Source organism: Gallus gallus, chromosome 3 (genome assembly GCF_016699485.2).
Source record: "Gallus gallus isolate bGalGal1 chromosome 3, bGalGal1.mat.broiler.GRCg7b, whole genome shotgun sequence".
Lineage (NCBI taxonomy): Eukaryota > Metazoa > Chordata > Aves > Galliformes > Phasianidae > Gallus > Gallus gallus.
Genome location: NC_052534.1, coordinates 62,205,157 through 62,227,269, shown reverse-complemented (window position 1 = coordinate 62,227,269; position 22,113 = coordinate 62,205,157). Strand labels below are relative to the sequence as shown.

The following is a 22,113-nucleotide window of genomic DNA, read 5'->3' as shown; positions in this document are numbered from 1 at the left end:
TATAAGAACTATTAAAGAAAAACAACGATAAGGATCACAGTGCACCAAAGTTTTTATAAAGAGCATTCAGATATAAAGAAGTCAAAGCTAATTAATGCGAGTTCAAACAGCATACATTTTCTTGTTTCAGTATCCATACTGGTATGAAAAGTCTCTTATGAAACAGAAAGATGATTCAACTGCTCTTTTGCGAGTCAAAGAGAATCAAGTAAAACAAATGTAACTTTATTTTCCTTTTATGCCTGAAAGATGTTCTATTTCTCCAGCCTTGTTACTGCTTAGAAATTAATTCTTTTCACTCCCTTCCCCCCCAAGATTTCTAAGAGAAAAGAGCAGATGTAGCACTACTGGAAATACAACATCATGGTTGCTGAAGAGCAGCAATCTGTGTTACTCAGTCTGATATAACAAAACTCATGTGATCAGCTTAGGTGCTAGAAAAGGAAGACTGAATATTCAATAGTTAATGAAGGCTGAAAATGCATTTATATATAACTATATATATAACTATATATATTAGTTTCTTAATTGCTCTGGGAAGCAGTAAAAAACACTTAATTCTGTATTTGAGAGAAATGGGAGATAAGCCATTATTAAGTCTAGATAGCCTTCAGCAGCAAAGAACAATTTTTTTTTTTTTTACAATTTATTCTTTCTCCCAAATTTGTATAAATCAGCCCAACTTGCCTTGTGGTGCAAAGTGCTTATATACAAATATATCAATGTTTATACATCTATTTATTAAATATATATCTATATTATATCAAATATATATATATATATATAAAATACCAAATCAGAGCAAGTCCAAGACTGCCTCATGAGACTGGATGAGTACAAGCCTTTGGGGCCGGATGGTGTGCACCCCAGGGTTGTGAAGGAGCTGGCTGAGCTGGTTGCCGAGCCACTCTCCATCATATTTGAGAAGTCGTGGCTGTCAGGCAAGGTCCCAGACAACTGGAGGAAGGGTTATGTCACTCCCATTTACAAGAAAGGGAGCAAGGAGTACCCAGGGAACTACAGGCCAGTGAGTCTCACCTCTGTACCTGGGAAGATCATGGAACAGATCCTCCTGGACGACATGCTCGATCACATGAGGAATGAGCGTGTGATCTGAGACAGCCAGCACAGCTTCACCAGGGGGAGATCAGGCTTAACCAATCTTGTGGCCTTCTATGATGGAGTGACGGCGTTGGTGGATGAGGGGAGGGTGACTGATGTCATTTACCTGGATTTGACCAAGGCCTTTGACATGGTCCCCCACCACATCCTTATCTCCAAATTGGAGGGATATGGATTTGATGGGTGGACCACTTGTTGGATAAGAAATTGGTTGAAAGGCCGCAGACAGAGGGTGGTGATCAATGGTTCTATGTCCAGGTGGAAGCCAGTAACAAGTGGAGTCCCCCAGGGGTCTGTCTTGGGACCTGTGCTCTTTAACATCTTTACCAATGACATTGACGACAGAATCAAGTGCACCCTCAGCAAGTTTGCTGATGACATCAAGCTGAGTGGTGTGGTTGACACAGAGGAAGGAAGGGATGCCATTCAGAGGGACCTTGACAGACTTGAAAGGTGGGCCCGGGTGAACCTAATGAGGTTCAACACAGCAAAGTGCAGGGTTTTGCACTTGGGCCGGAGGAACCCCAGGCATCTATACGGACTGGAAGGAGCAGTCCTTGAGAGCAGCTCTGCAGAGAAGGACCTGGGGGTCCTGATGGATGACAAACTTAACATGAGCCAGCAGTGTGCTCTTGCAGCTCGGAAAGCAAATGGTATCCTGGGCTCCATCATGAGAGGGGTGGCCAGCGGGACAGGGAGGTGATTGTCCCTCTCTGCTCTTGTGAGGCCCCACTCCAGGTATGGAGCCCCCAGTACAAGAAAGACAGAAAGCTGTTGGAGAGGGTCTAGAGGAGGGCCATGAAGATGATCAGGGGGCTGGAGCACCTCCCCTACGAAGACAGGCTGAGGGAGCTAGGCTTATTCAGCCTGGAGAAGAGAAGGCTGTGGGGTGACCTCATTGCAGCCTTTCAGTACCTGAAGGGAGCCTATAAACAAGAAGGGAGTAAACTCTTTGAAAAGGTGGATAACAGCAGGACAAGGGGGAACGGTTTTAAGTTGAAAGAGGGAAGATTTAGGTTGGATGTCAGGGGGAAGTTCTTTACCAGGAGAGTGGTTAGGTGCTGGAATGGGCTGCCCAGAGAGGTTGTAGATGCCCCCTCCCTGGAGGTGTTCAAGGCCAGGTTCGATGGGGCCCTGGGCAACCTGGTCTAGTAAATGGGGAGGTTGGCGGCCCTGCCTGGAAGGGGGGTTGGAGATTCATGATCCTTGAGGTCCCTTACAATCCAGGCCATTCTGCGATCCTGTGAAATTTCAAGTTTCTCTTATTAAATATATTGGAGCAAGTGCAGAGTCACAGTTCAGTAGAAGAAACAGAACAGAAAATGACCACTTGCTTCTCCTCCACAATAAAGAGGATTTAGATTGGAAGAGGGAAGGAGGCATGGAAGAGGAGCGGTAGAGTTAGAAAATACACAAATTAGAGCAGAGCTAATGATGGATTGAATTATTTATTGATTTACTGAAAACATACAAATGAAGGTACTGGATGATCTCAGAATCTTGTAATAAAAAGCTGATACCACAAATGACCACTTACAACTTAGATTCAGGATTCAAATCAGGTCAAGAGGCATTATAAGCAGAGAATAAGAACTGCACCATCACATTGATGAACACTAGACAACTGAAAGTAAAAATAAAGCACTTCTGCTGTCCGTATTCAATGCTGAGATCGTTATTTAAAAGCAAGGACATGTTCTGTTCTCAGCTGGATGTTTGAAGCTGGTCATAAACCTGAAGAAATACTACTAAAAGACACCCACTCCACAGCTAAAATAGCTGGAGCTAGAAACAAGGAAGTCAACAATCCCTCAATCATTTTAAGATTCCTGAAAGTAAAGCAAGCTGTCCTAGTGTCTCCAGGTGCTAAAACCAACCGTACAATTAACAAATAATAAACTTCAGTTCATGTTAAAATAAATAATGTTTCAAAAGCTCTAAAAATTCTAAAATCAGCCTGCATGAATATTCTCACTTTTCTAATGAAGCTGACTGATTTCTTGAGAAAAATACATCCTACTGTATGCCTATTTTATATTTTAAGGTCCCTTTAGAGTATTAAATGGAAAAATGAGCTGAAGGAATATTTGATTTATTCACGAAAAGTTTTTTCCTGAATGAAACCATTCAGAACAAAAGATATCATAGGCAGCTATGGCTGATCAGCTTAAAACTAAACAAGTTAAAAAAAAACAAGTAAACATGCACAACACCTGTCAGCATTGGTTATAGTAAAATAGTAAAACTATTACAAGATAGAAGTGCTATAGAGAGAAGCTTCAATTTGAGATAAGTGAGATAGTTAATTGGGTGATACATGAAGCATCACAACTGCATCAGTTACAGGTAGATTTTCAGTCATTCATCCAGACGATTATTGTTCAGAAGAGATTAAGGAGAGATTCCCTTGTATCAGCAGTAATAAGAAACCGTAAAATAACAAATAAATCTTTATCAATATGTTTGTGTAAATGTTTATATATATATATACACACACACGTGTGTGCACATATTTGTATATGTACATATATATGTATTTAATACATTTTAAAAGGATAGTGTACTTAGAAAAATATTGAAGCAATTACTGTATTTTTAGTGAGGAAAAGAAAGTAGTCCTCTGGGAAGCAGATAGAAGAATCTCTTCTCAATTATGATTTCCATAAAACATAGCAATACTTCTTCGCGCTCACTCCTTTAGGACAATTAGAATACTGTAAAATAGCTACAAATATTAGTCACTTATTTAAACTAGTGTTTATTTTAGCATATAAAGTAGTCCTTTCTTTTGGCACTGGGGAAAAATCTTGTTCCTGTAGTCCTGTAATGCTTAGGCATCATGCATAATACTATTGATCATTTAGTGAGACTATCAAAGGCTTGGAATCCCTCAACTCTTATTTATCCACCAATCATAAAGATTCTTAAACAAGAGTAAGGGAAAAGCAAACAAACAGCCCAAACTCTTTTCATTTTGAAATTATTATTTTTATGAAAAAAACTTGCAGTTTTGAGAATTCGTCCAGCTAGAAGTATAACAGTAATTCCAGCTAAAATCACAAGTGACTCTTCAAATGCTCCTTCCTTTCTTCATGGCCATTTCTCCCTAGTGAGAAAGGTCTGATGGATTTTACAGCAAAATCATGCAAATATACATATATCAAATGCACAAAGTGAGTAAAACATGTCTCTTGATCATCTGTCACTTAGAAAATTCTTAGTAAAACAATTCTAGCATAACTGTTATTTAATTGAAGCGTTTCCACGAAGCGACTTGAATTGCAGTGGCTAAGGAGTGCCTGTACTCACTCTGGGTATTTAATGAAACATGAAGTCTGTGTGACTTGATTTCCTTTCCTTTCCTCTGAAGGAAGCCTATTCCAACAGTCATATTTTGTCTGTAGTAGGACTACGTTTTGGTGGACACAAATTAAAAAATGGCCATGTATGATACAAGTAATTGAAAGGGAAACGATCTCTAGCCAGTGCTAGGGGACTGCTTACACCAAGGATTCTTGGTTCCAGCAGTCAGATTTTTCAGGGAGGAGCAGCTCAGGTTGGCCAAACACCATCTCTTTACCTCAGGGAGAGAACGACTCCTCAGACTGCCTCCTGCTGAATGGCTGCCTGGTGATTGCAGTGAGAGCTGGCTCATGCTGTGCTGGTAAGACATACTTCAGCTAGGCCCTGTCCTGTGTGTCTGCATGCTCAGCTCTCAAATACACCTAGAAACTCAGTGCCAGGGGATCCATTGTCTTATCCTGGGCAGCACAGAAGTACTTCTTGCAGGGAGCTCCCAATTATCTTGACAATACCAGAGGGATAGCAGCAGTTAGCTGCTAAAGAAAAGCCACAAGCAGAACTGACATTTGTGTACTGATTTATAAAATCCTCTTTTCCGTAAAGGCAATTTCCAAACTTTGCAAGCCTGTTTCCTATGGGAGAAAGAGCAGTTTTAATTATTGGGAAGCAAACTGAGGATCTGATAAAATTTCCTCATGCTCTTCTTTATAAATTCTTATGTGCTTCCCCATAAATCCTGGCTGTGTTTCAACCAGGGCCCAGTTAATTTACATCCGGGTTGGCAGAAAACATGAAACACCTGGCCAGTACACAGCATCCCCTGTATATACCTAAGTGCTGACATCTGATTTTTTCTAAGGCAAAACACAAAACAGTGCAGCTTGCTTGTCCTGATTCATGTCCCTTCTGCTTTCAGAAGTTTTCCTACCCTTGTTACAAACAACAAACAAAAAAAGTCATTTCCTGTTCTTAAAGAATGTACAAGATGAAAATTCACAATAGCTGAAGTAGGTTTTGATACCCCAATGAGAATGTCTGCTGTGGAGTGGGACAAAACCCATGAAGTGAAGACCAGTACACTTCTGTACTAGCTGGCTTCTGCAGGACAGTCACAATCTTGGTTTTGTTTTATAACAATCAGCACCACCTCTTATTATCATCACAGAGATCTCTGAAGTCTTTGCAATCCTACAGTTAGTGTTGAGGGATCACAATACTAATCCCTGCATAGGGTATTACAAACACCAGCAGTATGGTAATTACTAACCTGTAATTATCCACACTCATTTTACAATGAACTAGTAAACTCTAGGGAAAGAGTTACTACTCAAACCTTGGTACCAAAGTCTATCTCCCTTGGTTATAAAAAAGCACTTGAACCGAAGAAGATACTTTGCAGTAGCAACAATAGGTCCTAAATCCTTGATGTACTATTACCAGTGGGCAGCCTCTCACACAAATTCATGGTTACAGTATTGAATTGAAGCTGCTGCTTGAATAATACAGTTTAACTTTATGGAATTTTGCAAAAAAATATTTATCTAGGTTCTTCATTTCTTTTCTTCCCCCTTCCCTCCCCCGATCTCCTTGATCTCATGAATATTTTTATAGTTTGGGATCCTTGCACTGTGTAGTGGCAAATTAGACACTGTCAAAGGTCCAAAATATCTGTCCCCAAAATTGCACCAATACATCAAGCCCAAAGTTTAGTAGCACTTTCAGACCAATTTACTTATTTTCATCTGTGAACGTGGAGAAATTATTTATGGTAACTTAAGGAAAAAAAAGGAATGCTGCTATTTTCAGTAACTATAAATTTAGAATGGTTCATTTGATTCTTATTGAATACAAGGCACTAGTCATCCAGTGCAGAATGGACACCTCATTTCAAATAAGGCAAAGAAAAGGCAAGCAATTCATTTACTACAGTATACTAAGGCGTTCTAAAACAGACATTGCTAAAGAGATAGCGTATAACATGCTGATATGTAGAGTCCAAACAAAACCATTTTTAAGGTAAATATTGCACTGTAATGACTCAAGAACTCTAAAGTTGTTTATGAACCATGCAGTGCATCAATAGATTCAGCATCACTTAAAATGGTAGTGCTGAAAAGATGTACCCTTACTGAAACAGTCTTTATCAGTGGTTACTTATAAATCAAGCTAGAATTCATTTTCCTAACTCAAAAATTTTGTTCTTTTAATAACTTGTCTAAAGCCTTCTTTATCCAACAGGGAGAGATCAATACCTCTAAGTAGGCAAATAATCTGATCCCCCAAAAAAGTGTTTAACACCAGACAAACAATTTTTACATAGCTGAAGTTCAGCAAGGATTTATCATTCCACAACCAGTACTAATACAAATCCACACTGTGATCCAAATGCCTGTAGGAAGAAGGCTGGTTTCAATCAGTGTGTTTTAACAGTGGAAATATCAGTGTTTTACTCGATATCCAAATCCTTTTTATTACTGTTACCACTTTAGTTTACAGCACCAGTGGAGCATTTGCCAAAACCACACACACAAGCCTTCGTCAAACATGCAAACTACAAGATTACTTTTAGCTATATTTTCTAAGACACTTTAGATTCCTTTCTCTAAAATTAAGCCCAGGGTAGATAGAAAAGATAAAATTAAAGATTCTACCTAAACACAACTTCTGCACAGCCCTACAGTGACAAACAGTGAAGACAATGCAAGTTTTTCCTAATTACAATCCCTTTAAATCACACATTTCTTTGTGCAACGATAGCCAAATTTGAATAACCTTTACTTAGCTCTGTAATCTTTTTTTTAGTTTAGACATTAGAATTAATAATGCAAACCAGAAAATTTACAATAACCTTCCAACAATGTGTGTGATTTCTTTCCTCTCTTCTCTCCTTTCCTCCCCTCTCCCTTTTCACTTTTCCCTCTTAGAAAACCCTGATGAGTCACTAGGACAAGTAAACGCATGAATCACTATCTCTGTTAAAGAATATAATATTATACAGACAATATGATGTTTAGGAAATTTTTGCAATATCATGCAACATTCATAGTTCGACATTTCTGATAAATTAAAAGGGGGAATTAAGCTGTCCAAAAACAAATTACTGAATTTATTTTCTTGGATCCTATCTTCATATTTTCAAGCTTTCTCAGTGCATTAAGATCCCTTTACAAACCATAAGGAATATAACCGTAAGTGCATCGATTATGACATTTTAGAAGTCCCAGAATTTGAAGAAAACAGCTCCGTTAAGCATTAAACTGTATCTTTTCTTAAGAAAACAGTACGCTTTCCTAACACAATAGGGCACTAAAGAGATTATGAGACCCAATTTCTGCTTCTGAAGTGATTTGAGCACATGGACAGTAAACATGTTTTGAGTCTGGGAATCCCTTTGAAATGTTAAAATATTTTCAAGCATGTTCTGTTGTATATCTTCAATACTTCATACATTAGTTGCTGATTTTTGAGACACAATACCTACTAAATGGAAGACTGTGAGAGGTAAGTTCCTTTAAATGACTGCAAATTAAAATGTTACCCATTCCCTGTGTATGCCTCACAACAACACAAAAACCCACCTGTGCCTTAGTCCCACTGGCTACACTGTGGCATTTTAGCACAAAACCCCTCTCATCAAAAGCACCTGGAACCCTTTGTAAGGCAAGTTGGGCTGCTGGGGAAGAGCTGTTCTGCTCCATGCTACTGTCTTGGGAAGAGAAAGCATAGGTAGTGGTAAAACCTAAAGCATTCAAAATTCACCCAAGGGGAAAGACAAAAGAAGCAGCGCATTCTGCTTTAGAAACATGAACTGATATGAAAAATTAAGAAGGCATTATCTGTTTTTCAAAAAAGGTGGGAGGAAAGAAAGATGCTCTGTGGGTGCATCATCTTGCTCAGAACAAAGGCTGGATTCCAGGGTCCTACATAGCTTCAGAAAACATTGCATACAAGTTTGGAGGCCTGGCAAGGTCTATGGCCTAACATGAATATTCTGTGCAAAATGTGATTAAAAAAAAAATCCAGCACAATTTGCTTTATAAATATATGACACGCTGGCCAGATCCAATAGCAAAAATACTGCAGTTTTGGTAATCAAGGATAGAAGTAACCTACTAATGAGTAACAACTTTGTTCCAACAATTTAGCAGGTTCTCTGCAATCTCGTTTTGCAAAATAAGCAATACTGATTTCAGCTCAGGTCCACTGTTAATGTATAATCAGTGCTTAAGTGTAAAAGGCAAAGAATCCTTGGCTGACATCGGACACAGTACACATTTTATGTTTATGTCAAGTAAATCTTATCACTTCCTGACTTCAACACACATTAATCAAATTTATTTAAATCTCCTCCCCTTTGACTTCCATTAAGCTTTCCTGCTCTGTAGTACTCCATCCACACCACATGGCCCTTTCCTTCTATACAAGACTTCCCATGGTCCCCATATCTGTCAACGCTGAAATCAGTCACTCTCATCGTGGAGCCAGGAAAAAAAAAAAAACAAACATAGCATCCTCCCAATCACAGCACTAGGAAGCAAACCTGAGGTCCAAACAATCCACTTTGTTTGTTGTCTCCAGAAATGAAAAGAAAAAAATTAGTCCAGACAAAAGCTTTTTCATAGACGTAAGGCATAAGTATTTTTGAAATAACAAACCTCTGCACTCAGAGGTTATATGATGGACTTATTCTATGTAAAATGCCAGTCAGCTTAGTGGCTAATAGTATTGCATGCAAGGGATAATAAATAACTTTAAAACAGCAATTTCTCTGGTCAGTGAATGGAGAGTAAACATTTTATGGAAACTATGATTTTTCATAGAAGAATGCTTCTGGGTTGTTTATTATAAAGCAGTAATGTAATGTTATTGGAACTAATAGGATCTGAAAAAAAAGGATATAGATTTGCTTCCAAAAGGAAAAAAAGTGATATAAAGAGAGATTTTCCATCCAAAAGAGAAAAACACTGTACAGAATCCCATACTGAGAAGTATTTTCCTGACTGGTCCAACTGACCAACGACAAACTGGGCTCCCTGTATTTCACACCTGGGCACCATCTCAAAAGTCCAAATCACATACAGTTCCCTTTTTAATAGTTACAGGGTAGATATATTAAAAAGGTTACATGACACAAGATGGATATTTCTTAAGATTAGTTAACTTGCTATCTAGGAGGGCCATAATTTCAGATTTTTTTATTCCTATAGATTTGAGACGCGTATTACAGAAATACCTAAGCAGTACAATTGCTCAGTCATAAATTACTTGAAGTTTAAGAGAAAAGGAAATGAAAACTTTAGAATGAATAAGTTAGTTTATTGTGGCTCACCGAGAACAAAAATAAAGAAACATAAACATTAGTATAGTATTTAAAGAAGTTGTAGTAGTTGCAGTTTTAGAAGCACTGAGGACAAAATACCTAAAGAATTCTTTTGGATGTGAGGAATAAATAAATTTTAAAAACTAGCTTTGTCAGCTAGGAGTGAAAAACAGATACTGAAAGTGAGTTGAAGATACAGAGCAACATTAGGAACATCAAAAACCATGGAAATGTAACTTAAATATTTAGAAAGAAAGAAAATGACATTCCATTACAAACTCCCAATCTAATTATTTAAAATGTGTGTTAGTGATAATGTGAAATTTCATACAGAAACAAACATACTCAAGGAATCTGCTAACAATTTTAGCTGTAGAAAAAGTACAATTAACATCTTTATTTGAAAATTAAGGTTCCACATGTAGACAGCAAGTGTCCCATGGCCTTTGAATCAAGAAGAAAGGAACAAAATGAAGAAAAACAATGGAAAAGAAAAAGAGGACAAGACTTCAGGTGGATGCCTTTGGCATACTAGGACACATACAGACACAAGAAGGTTTGTACACAGGCAATTACAGAGAGAGCAAGTCTGGCTCTGATACTACAGGATAAGCAGAGAAAATAAGCTATTTTGTGAAGAATATTTGCCTAGTGAAACCAATACTCAGCTCATCTGTTAATCCAAAAATAGTCTTTTAAAAACAACCAGGCATCCACAATTTGCTGTCAATGTTCTCCAGTTTGAAGCATAAATCAAAATAAAATCAAATAAAATACTAATCAGAAATGAGGCATATTAGATCTGTAATATATTCAAGCTTCAGTGGCTTAGCATTTCCTAAGCCTGGATGACAGCATATTTGTTTACGCACAGTATTATGGAAGAGTCATCTACTGAAGGTCAAATCTAGACAGATGTGCAAGGATTTGGAATGAATAACCAAGAACAGTGCTGAATGTAACACCTGCTGCCATAGCAAATGAAGTTATCTTGATGCAGATTTTCTTCCACTTTGGTGAAAGATAAGAAATGGATCCCCAAATTTTTTACTCTTTTTTTTTTTTTTTTTTAAATCACCATCTTATATTCCTTGGGGTCAACATTTGCTGTTTCTCACAGCATTTGTTATGAGAGAAGCTAGGAATAAAATCATAAAGATCTGTCACTGAATTTGAAACATTTGAAAAAAAAAATGATATGTGTAGTAGAGAAGTAGGAATTTCGATAAGGGCCGCATATAAGAAATTTTTAGCCTGAATACCTTTATAACATTTAAATACACTATGTAGTATAAGGTGCTGCTGTGCTGGAATTACAAATGCGTGCTAGGATTTTGTACTCAGAAGCTTTTTGTAACAGCTTAAAAACAAATGAAAAAGCTCAAGCTATAGTGCAATTAACTTGTGCAGAACTCATTAAAATCTTCTGAGAATAAATCATTAACATGCATGTAAGTAACTACTTGAGTTACAAGGACCATCACCAAGCAGCAGTTAATCAGTTCCTTCAGTGGTGAAAAAATCCAGAAGGAACAAGCTCTCTTTTGCCCCTAGCACACACACATGCTCTTGGTGCCTTGCATCCTTTCTGTCTGAAAGAAAGACAGGAGATAAGCCTGCCCAAACTGCGATACTAGGGATTTCTGTAGGAGTGGCTCTGAGCAGCTTACTGGGAATCCTCAGACATAGACAGCCAACCCAGCAAGCATACCAATGCCATGTCCCACTGTGGGAAAAAGGCATACCATGAATATACATTAAGCAGAGAACAGGGGAAGACGCTGACTGTTAAGGAGGGAAACACACAAACAAACAAACAAGCATGCAAAAACATATGACATCAACACATACAGAGAAGAAATTCTTGTTTCCCCTGACCAGCAGCACTCCACATTCTTGTAATGGATGATGCTGAGATTTATTTGCAGTATTAAGAAAGCTGAGACAATATGTACTCCTCCTGAGAGACTGAGAACCAAAAAGTAACTTGTAGCAGATATTAAACTTGCTTTATGATATACTAGTTATTGAAGGACACACTAACAATGGCAAGTGAGAACAGGTAAAAATAAGAGTGCAAGCAGCTGGACACCTTACCTTTTTAGAGTAGCACCCATCCTTTTGCAACTACTGTACCTATAACAACTCTAAAACTAATGTAGGACTTTGGGAAAAGTGATAAACAACATACTAAATGACAAATAAGCAGTGAGCTCTGAGGTGGATAAATGCACTTCTGTATGCATTCTTGTGTGTACAATGTCTGTCTATTTATATTTCCTAATTTAAGTTACAGAACTAAGGATCTTACATCAACTTTTATCTGGCTGGAAAGATTAGAACTGTGCTGCAACTGCAATAGTTCTGTGGCAAAGGAATTTAGTTTCAGAAGAATTTTTTTTATATACTCTAGTCACCAAAAATCATGTTTTACCTCTTAATATTAAGCAATGCCCAAGGTATCCCAGTGGGAGTGTTGAAAGCAGGCAGCAATTTCTCTCCAAGCTCTACTGCCTTCTTCCGGAAAATCTGGAAGTTAAGAAGAAAAAAGTGTTAGAAAATTCATTGCAGTTCCCAGTAAATGATATTTCAGCACAATAAAGAATTCCTTTTTTTTCCTTAGTGGTTGAAGAATCAGAGCAGCACATTCAGTTTTCTATTACACAGTGTAATAGGGGGATAGCTAGTGTATGCCATGGACTACAGAAGAACTCATACAGCAGGGTTACATGGTGAAGACATCCAGACAACAGTGCTGGCGAGAACAGCATTAAATAAGAGGCAACAGTGTGACTGGTCATGCTCTGCTGTGCAATGGAGCAGGGCATTCATTAGTTGGGTGCACTGCTGGGTCCATGCTGGCCAGCACGCAGCTGCCTGCCCAAGATGATGTGACCTCCTTGGGCAAAGGCATGTTGCAAGAGCACTGCATATGCTCTGGATGAGTATGCTCACAGCGATGGGATTTGTTAAGCATGCCATGGGAACTCGGGTTGGATCATCAGGTACCTGCTACATGGTGAATGCGCTGCACAGGTAATCTGAGGCAAACACTAAGCACAACACAACACCTTCCCCCCCCCCCCCCCCCCCCCTAAAAAAAAGAGAAAAGGTATTGTAGTGATATTTTTGCAGCATCATAGTCTTTATGGACTCAGTCGGCCTACACCCAGATTGTTGTCAATGCCATAGTTAATTCAGAAATTGGAATATACTCCTAGAGATAGCAGAGATAACTGAGTTTTAGCTAAAAGTTCCCCTTTAAAACAAAGAGAAAGACCTTGAATGCATAACGTAAACCCATGAGAACTGCAAACGATTTAACATCAGGAACTGTTATGATCAGAGCAATAGCTGTAACACTACAACAAATAGGATGTTGTTCTCCTTTGATCGCCAGCTCAGCACAGGTTAGCCTGACTTTTGGAGCACTGAGCACTTTAGTAAAAGATCTTCTAATAAGAAGCAAAATTGTTCCAACTTAAATACAGAAATCTATACAGAGATCACAGAATGTAGATGCTCAAGGCCTATTTGCTTGGGATTGCACTGAAATCCAATGCAAAAGTGAAAGGCATTAACTCAGGTGTAATAGCCAGAATAGTGAAGTCACTTTCACCATCTTCTCTCTCTGATAATGACTCTCTTAAAATTATTTTTCCCCTTGAATGTATTTGTGATGGGTTTGTATTTATTTATTTTTAGAACTCAGCTTGTACACTTGATACAACTCACAGTATAGCCAAGTACAGTACAGTAAATTATCAGAGAAGGAAAACAATGCAAAAGACCCATCTCTATATTTTAAGACTGAGTATCACAGAATCCCAGAATGGCTTGGGTTGGAAGAGTTCTTAACGACCATCCATTTCCAACCCCCTGCTGTGGGCAGGGTTGCCACCTCACCAGATGAGGCTGCCTGGGGCAGCATCCAACCTGTCCTGGAATACCTCCAGAGATAGGGCATCCACAGCTTATCTGGACAAAAGGTTTTTACTATTTAAGAATATGATCAGGAGAGAATTTAAAACTCTGGGACAATCATGTTACAATAAAGAACCTCCAGACTACTCCACAGTCTCCTCATATGACACAGGTTTCCATGAAAGTAGGCCTAGATTTGAAATTACAGACGTTTTGAGAGGTTAAAGAATTTGAAGCTAAATTCTGTCTGAAGTCAGAAAACATTTTCGAGTGGAGTGCCTGTGAGTGCTGGGAGAAAGCTGAAATAATGCAGAAGGGAAAACAACTTGCTTGAAAACCCCCTCAGAACTCATGTTATTTCTGACTTCCCAGATTAGTGATTGTGTGGATTCTGACAAGAATTAGTCATGGATTTGTGATCATCAGACAGTACATCATTCAGTCCTCCCAAGGTTTAAACCTTGAGGGATACTCAGTAAAAACAGCTGATGCAGAACTGTGTTAACTCCCAGTAGATTTACTGGAGAGGAGAAAGTGACCCACAAGGCGCCCACAAGCTTTCCCCTCGTTACACCACACAGTTGCATTTGTTCACTTGTGCTATTAAACCTGAACACATGCTTTGCTCTTTCAGCACAAGAGAGCTCTCCTGACATTTTCACAGTATATGGTACGGTCAGTGTATCAGTTTATCTTAGCATCTCTGCTCTAAAACACTGAAGTATTAAGAGGAGAGTGGTCACAACGAACCTCCTTAGCATTGGGCACAAAGGTGCCTGAATTCCTGTAGCAGCATCTATTGGCTGCGCAGCATAAAACTAACTCTTCTACCATATGTAAAGGACACCAAAGCTGGAGACTGTTGATGTACCATACATACTCTTTTTAGACTTGTATTTAAGGTCATTTTCTGGCCTCTCCTCATGGGTGTTCATCCAGCAGTAATGAAGGCTTACTCAGACAAAATACTCTCTGTGAATCAGAACTGTACCATGCAGGTCCCATGCCTGTCTGTGGCTAACTTTAAAAAGCTACTAAACCACTAAAATCTGCACTCACTTGTAAGTTGGTTATACAGTACACTACAGCAAAGAAAATTATTCTTTGAATCAGTGAAGTACTGTAATTTAGGAAAAAATGATAACTGAAAAGAGTCAGAATTACATGACTACTTTGTAACACTATAACACTGTTAGGATACTAAATGCTTCCTCAAACATTTCTTTATTTTTTAACTAAGATTTCAAATGCACTTTTATAACAAAACATATAATAAAAAAATCCTTATCTTTTAAAACTCTTAGTTAAAGAAGTCAAACATTCACAGCTGCAATGCTCATGTTAGAAGACCCAGTCCCACCATCAGTGGGATTCTGCAGACTCATGGTTATCACAAAATCTCATTAGGGATAACAGAGTTCCCACAAAGAAATAAATACCTGCCTGTAAAGGTGCAACCATAGGACTGCCATTTGGTGCAATACTGGCTTTTTTTAGGGGCAGAATGGATTAAAAAAAAAAAAAAGATTCCTCTAGCTGGAGGAACCCAAAGGGACAAACTCCTTTGAAAGTGTAAGATTACCTCATCACACACTTAATTGCTAATCAGGAAGAAAAGAAAACACAGGAAACAAAGAAATATCTCAGAATTGCATATGAGGCACAAGTAATTTAAAAAGAGCAGAGTATGCTCCATACCAGTTAAACAAGAAATCAAAATTTAACAGCAATCAGAGGAAACAATTCCATTTTTAAATTTATTATTCTTTAATTGATGAAGACATTTTATCCACGTTTCTAATTCTATCAAATTAAGCATTTTTCCTTCTTGTTTTATATTTACAGATAAAAACTGACAAGCCACTAAATAAGATTTATTGCTTGCTTTCCTGTACTTGATTGCCTTTCCCAGTAGGGTAGGGAATGAATATTTCAGTGCAAAAGCAGGAAACGGGAGCAGAAAAATGAACAAGGACAAGCTGCTTTGGTTCTCTTCAGAACACCAAATAGAAATCCTTTCAGCCTAACAAATGTTGATTTACGTTTAAAGTGATCTGCTAACAAAGAACTCTTTTGGAAGATCTCGTTCTAATACCTTCTTCACTAAAAGATAACCCAGGATTTTTGCTATTTTTGTTTTTGTTACAATGACAGATTAAAAATGCTACAAAAATTGCTATGTTCCACCTGACATACCGAAATGCTTTAAACAGGACAAGATGAATTATTCCACTATCTTCGATACCAAGTGACATGGCACTTGTGTTATGAGAAAATTTCCTGTAAGATATTCCCAGTGTTTATGAGAACTTGGCAAGATATGCGATTGCTGACATTAACTCAGCAGCAATGATCTGTTTTACAGTTCCTGTCACTTTGACCGTAACAGGTAGTTTGGGGGTTAATTCCATCCAGCCCTCACTGAATTCTGACTGAATCAAGTCAGTTATTAAAGACCTGTGCTGCAAGTCAGCAATACTTCTTAACTCAGGTGTTAGTCACTTCAGTATAGAAACTGACAGCTGGAGTCCAAGCAGACATCACCTCAGACCTACGCAGCTGCAATTGTATTTATTGTGCACCCACATCCAGAAGTTCTGGAGAACCCATTTCGAGTGTTTTCCCTGTGCTCAGGGACACTGCTGGATGCTGGAAGGCCCCTTGCAGAGGCACAGGGCCTGCACAAGATCCCCGGCCTAGAGTACCCATGTCCCTGTGGGGCTGAAGTTGCAGCCTCCCTCAGGGCAGCCTGCCCTGATGGGCCTGGGCAGGAGGAGCTGACTTTGTTCTGAAAAAGTGAATTATTACAAAGCATAATTTGACTCCCTTACAAAGTGTGGTTTGCCACACCCTCAAATAAGAATTTTAACTGATCAGAGCAGGGTTTTATTTTAACAAGAAATTTCATGCAGCAGCCAGCAATCACTGGCCACACGCAGGTTTCTTGTCTCACAGGGATGCCAGCAGAGGGAGTGCACAGAGCGCCGATACACTGCACAGCAGGGGGGCTTCTTGGTGTCAGGAGACATCAGAAAAGTCCCAGAAAAAGGCTACATCGAAAAAACTCAGAGAGGTGAATAATCTCAACCACTCTTCTCTCATTATAACCCTCAAAGCTGTGCTAGTTTTCATTCAAATCTCTCACATACAAGAACAACATCATCTGAATAAAGCAGGAGGAACATTATGTTTAAAAACAATCACAATCTTCAGCCACTCCCAGAATCTTGTTATGTATCTGCTGTTACACAGTGCTGGGTGTAACATAAGACAGATACATACACTGGTTTCCAGATAAGAGAACCTGGAAAATGCAGATCCTGCAGTTGTAGGAGAATTCTCATCTCAGTTGAAGGCTGAAATAGCCACAGGACAGTGTTTTTAACAAGCTCCTCCTTACAGAAATCTGAAGTTCATATTTAATACATTGATGATGGCAACAGGCATTAGAGCACTCATTAGAGCTTTTGAGAGCTCTTGGCATCTAAGATGATGTGTCAGTTCGGAAGGAGGAACAGCAACTTCCAGCTTTCAAAAATCTTGATCTTCAAGTGTGCAAAGAACCTCCCTGGACCCTGCAGTCATGGGAGATTGAGATAGCCTGTGGTTTCTGTGAGCCACAATTCTATCTCACTTGCAAAATATTAGAGCAGCACATGTCTTCTTCAAAATGCATGGAAATAACAAATAGAGAAGTGTTTAGATTCGTATAGGATACTCCAGAGCCTGCTGGTTTCCAGTTTGTAGAGACCATACCACATAATAAGCAGTACGCTATAATATCCGTGGATATTATTCCACAATGAAAAGCGCAAAAAGCATCTGTTATCCTATAAAGAGAGCTAGAATATACCTCAAGCTAATATCTCCTTCTGAAGCAAATCTATGCAAAGATGCTTATTACAAAAATTTGATTACAACTCTGAAAAAAACTGTATTCAATTAACTTTTTTTTTAATGGTTTTACTGATGACAAGAAAATTAATTTTCTTTTCTAGCTGATTACTATACCAAAGAAATCACATGGTACCATGAAGAGTCCCTCCCCGGTAAAAAGGACTGTGGAGAAATTAATGAAATGGAAGTAACTGGATTAGCAAGAGATTTCCAGATTTAATCCAAACGTACATAGCAACAAGCAGAACACAAAACCCCTCAAGTTATCAGCAGTAGCTAACGCACGTAATTACTTCAGATTTTTTTTTTTTTTAAACTAAAAAGAATTCTAAATACTTTTTGATCAAAAAGCTTATTTCAGGAAAGTCACTAATGCAAACTGGCAGAAAGTAAGCAAGATATAAAACAAATAAATACTGATGTGCAGTAATACACATGCTTGACACGTACTTTAAAATAAGAATGAAGGAAAGAATTGCTAAGTAAGAGTAGAATTAAAAAAATCATAAAGGAAGACTTTGGTCTAGTTATATTTGGTTATTTCCTTTTGCACTACTTATGTGTATTTAAGATTGCTTACTCAGCTACAAAGAACTTTACATTAGAGTAACTGCTAATTTATCTACCAATGTCAAGATACCATTAACTGTTTTAAAGCTTATGCTACTCACAATTGCAAGTTAAGCTACAAAACATTAGCACCTAGAAAGCTCAAGATCTGGTCATTTACTATTACCTCTGTTATGATAATTAAAGAAAAGATGGAGATGAATAAATTAAACCTTAACAATTGTCTGTAATAGAAGGAATGATTTAGGTATAAAAGCCTTTGAGAATTCCTCACCCTAAATTTATGGTGGCCTTAACTTTCAAATGGTGTAGTTTGCAAGGTGAGTAATGACCTGAATTTGCTACATATGCACAGATCAACCGTGTTATGGCAGCTGGCTTCAGAGATCCAAACCACAAGTAGCAAGACTCATGCCTAAAAAAGCCATGCTTAAATTTTAAAGTTTCTGAAATGCCATACAACCGCAAATAAATAAATGATAACATAGCTCAGTGTAAGTAAATCTCTGTCAAAGATTTGGGATGCCATTCTTATGTCTTGTTAGAAATAGAAATGAATCACTGAAGAGGCTGGAATCCCAGACCTCCTATCAAACGATGCTTCTGCCAAGGGCAGATGGCAAGCTAGCAGGAATTAAAATTGGCAGCAGCCTCAGTGAAAACGGAAAACTAAACCCAAACCTAAGAGCCAGTCTAAGTTTGAAATCTGTTTTTACCTGTTATCCAGATAACTGGGACAGGGTTCATGTTACAGACCCATCTCTTCTCATTCATCCCCAACAAAAAAACTCCCAGCAAACTACTGGTTGAAATCTGGTATTCAAATGCTTGGATGCTGGTGAGAGACACAAACACCATCATCTCCAGGAGCAACCACTGGACTAGCACCAGGCAAGTGGGCTGAGAGAACAACATGTCACACGTTTAGCACTCAGGTCTTCTCTACTTAAGTTACATGATACATGTATTTTAAAATATATTAGACATAAGTAAATATAAATGGAATTAGAAAAACTGCATATACAATGGAAACTCATTATATTGTGAAGCGATACAGAAAACATCTGGTTGCCATCTTAGAGATTTGTGTTTTTCATGATTAAGGAAACAGCTGCCTTAGTAAAATTACTCATATCCACCAGTAATGAGGAATATCTTTTAGCACAGTTCATCTGTTAAACCACAAGCATCTGCTTCCTAATTTTCTTTTTATTTAATCTTGTGTACCCAGCCTAAGTGCTGGAACAACAAATTTAAATAGCTGCCTCATTTTACATCTTGCGAGCTATCATATCTAAACAAAGAATAACTCTTTGCATATGAAATTCTCCTTTCAAGCAGGTGACCACTGAGAGGTGATTTGCAACACCATCTGTGTGAAAGGGAGGGATGGGTGGAGAAGCCTAATAAACATTACATGGTGAATCAATAATTACATTCTTAATGTAGCATAAAGTGCTAACTGAAGATTCATTCCCAGCTTTGCAAATTTGACTTTATCTTTTAATTCCAGCACCATTAAGCGATTCAGAGAAATACTGTAAACTATGATTCTAGACCACATGTAAAAGACACCCTGTAAAAAAAAAAAAAGTCACTCTGTAGGTAAAGGAAGTTCTGTTTACTTTTTAATGATATCTAACAGCAAATGAGAGCTGTTTGTTTCAGCCATCGTTCCATGATACCTATAAGATTGTTCCAATTGCTAATGGTGTTTTAAATGATGCTTATTAACTATATAAGTACAACAACACATAAAGGATACTGAGTATTCCTACTTTTATTGTTCTTCAACTAATTTATTTTCCTAACTTCATTTAGTTAATTTTAATATTTTGCTCCAAAATCAGAATAATAGCTTAATGAAGGGATTCTCAAATAGCAGACCAGAGCGGGGAGAAAGCTGCAAAAGTGCAACTTCCCTGCATGGCTCACTGATAGGGGGTTACCTTCCAAAGCTCAAGGTCTCCCATATTCTATCAGCTTCCTTGAGTTGGATTATAGCAAACAGGTATCTGTAGAGAAAATTTGGCCAGCTTGATGAACTTATGGAAAACAAAAAAAAAAAAACAACATAGAAACAAAAAACCAACTACCCTGCCTCTTTACTCTAGCCCCTGTCATAACGGAATCTTCCTGAATCAGTACACAGTCTGGCATCTCAGTTTGACACCATCACAAATATTTTAAGTAGGTCAGGTACTAGTATCATTCAAAGGCCAGCCCTCAAATAGTTACAACTTCTGACAGTGTCTGTATTGTTCTAGACCAGGTAGCAAAGACTAGCACTTCTACACATAGCTCAGGGCTTGATCCCTCTGGAGAGGGCTGTGCCAGTTACTGCAGAACAATTGTCCCATTTCTCCAGTGGTAGTGCTGGGGCCCCAAAAGATATAAAACTTTTTGTTTTCCCCCGACTCAAAGTTCTCCAGATAGCAAAAAGGTTGTATTTTCTGAAGGCTGCAGGTGAAAGTTATATGTGCCTGAAGCACAGCACTGGGGCATGGACAGGACAGTATTACAGGACAGTCTTAAGTGAACTTTTGTTCAAAGTACAGTTTCAGTGGACTCTGGAACAAATCAGCGATGTCCAGAGCCTCCTACCTCTTTTATAGGGCAATGGTGGCTTGTTCTAGAAAGAAGCAAGCAGTAAACTAATTCACTTGCAATGACGCAGATGAAAGGATTAGGGCCCAGGAACAAAGGATGAGAGCCCAAACAGACAAATCTAAGTACTGATGTTTAAAAACAAGTAATGATGTTGGGCATAGAATTAGAAGGTTTGTCTTCATTAAACACAAAAAGCTTAAGTACTTTCATTTGCATTAAAGTTTACTCTAATGTTTTTTAAAGAGATACTCTGCTTCTGCTCATGCCTTGGCAATTCCACTGACCATTAATTGGATGCGCCCATGGATACAAGATAAAATTAAACTAATCTTTTAGAGTGTTTCTTCTATTGTTTAAACATATATCAGGTTTAATGAGTATTCAGAACTAACTTTGTATATTAAAGCTATCCAGTATTTAAACAATAAAGAGGTTCTTTTAATTTTTATACTAAAGCTGGTACAGAAGTTTCCAAATTTTGTGACCTCAGATACTGGAAACATCATAAATATTTCAAAAAGTAAAATGATTGCAAGTACAAAGACAATGCCTACTGTTAGTCTGATAGATTTACAGCACGGATCACTTAGAAACATGTCATCAGATATAAAACTCTGATCGACCTTCCTATGTGACAAGCAGCTACAAACTGTTCACATCTCACTTTTAGATATATGGAAAAGGAACAAAAAGTTTATTTGCTCCAGCTGTAAGTTTTCAGTAGTCTCTCAGTCACAACAGCTAAAACCAAAGAACGTATTTGTCATTTCTTTTGGCAAAATTCATTAAAAGCAATGGGATTGAGAATGTGTAATTTTAGTAAATTCAGTCTGGATTTGCAGCTCTGTTCAAACAGTTTTGCTTTATTCTATGACAGGTGAGCTCTGTAGCACTAGCAGTTGAATCGATTATGCATTTCTGAGATGCAATATTTGAGGGAGAGGAACATTAAAATTTAACATCCTTCTTAGTTCCTTTCTCCACAAGACCACACACCATCTTTCTGATTTTTTACACAAGTAATATAACTGGAAAAAAAACTCTTGTAGGAGAATGATGCTTTCCTAGCTCAGTGCGCTATAACTGTTGAGATTTCTGACAAACAGCAGTCACTAGTCTGTCTGATGAATAATGTGTATGTCCAAAACAAGCCTAAATAAAGTGCTTTCATATTTTCCTTAAATTAAATATAAGAAACGTGAACTCTTATGCAGACTTTTAATGTAAGCCAAAGAGAAAGCTTCAAGAGAGGAGAACTATAATTTAAGAAGCTGCTTTTATGTTGCAAGTTAAATCATCAGGCAGACTAATTCTATTCCTCTGTTTACTCTAAGACTATTTCTCCTACTGGACAAGCCATAAAACTA

At 38.0% G+C, this 22,113-nt stretch overlaps 1 protein-coding gene across 2 annotated transcripts in view; it reads right to left on the bottom strand.

Moving 5' to 3' along the window:
* Window positions 1-22,113, bottom strand: part of MAN1A1 (mannosidase alpha class 1A member 1) — a 144,775-nt gene that overhangs the window by 51,572 nt on the left and 71,090 nt on the right. For both annotated transcript variants that reach the window (XM_419762.8, XM_040698627.2), the window contains exon 5: window positions 12,180-12,274. In XM_419762.8, coding sequence (XP_419762.6) covers window positions 12,180-12,274 — 95 coding nt within the window. The remainder of the gene's footprint in view (window positions 1-12,179; window positions 12,275-22,113) is intronic.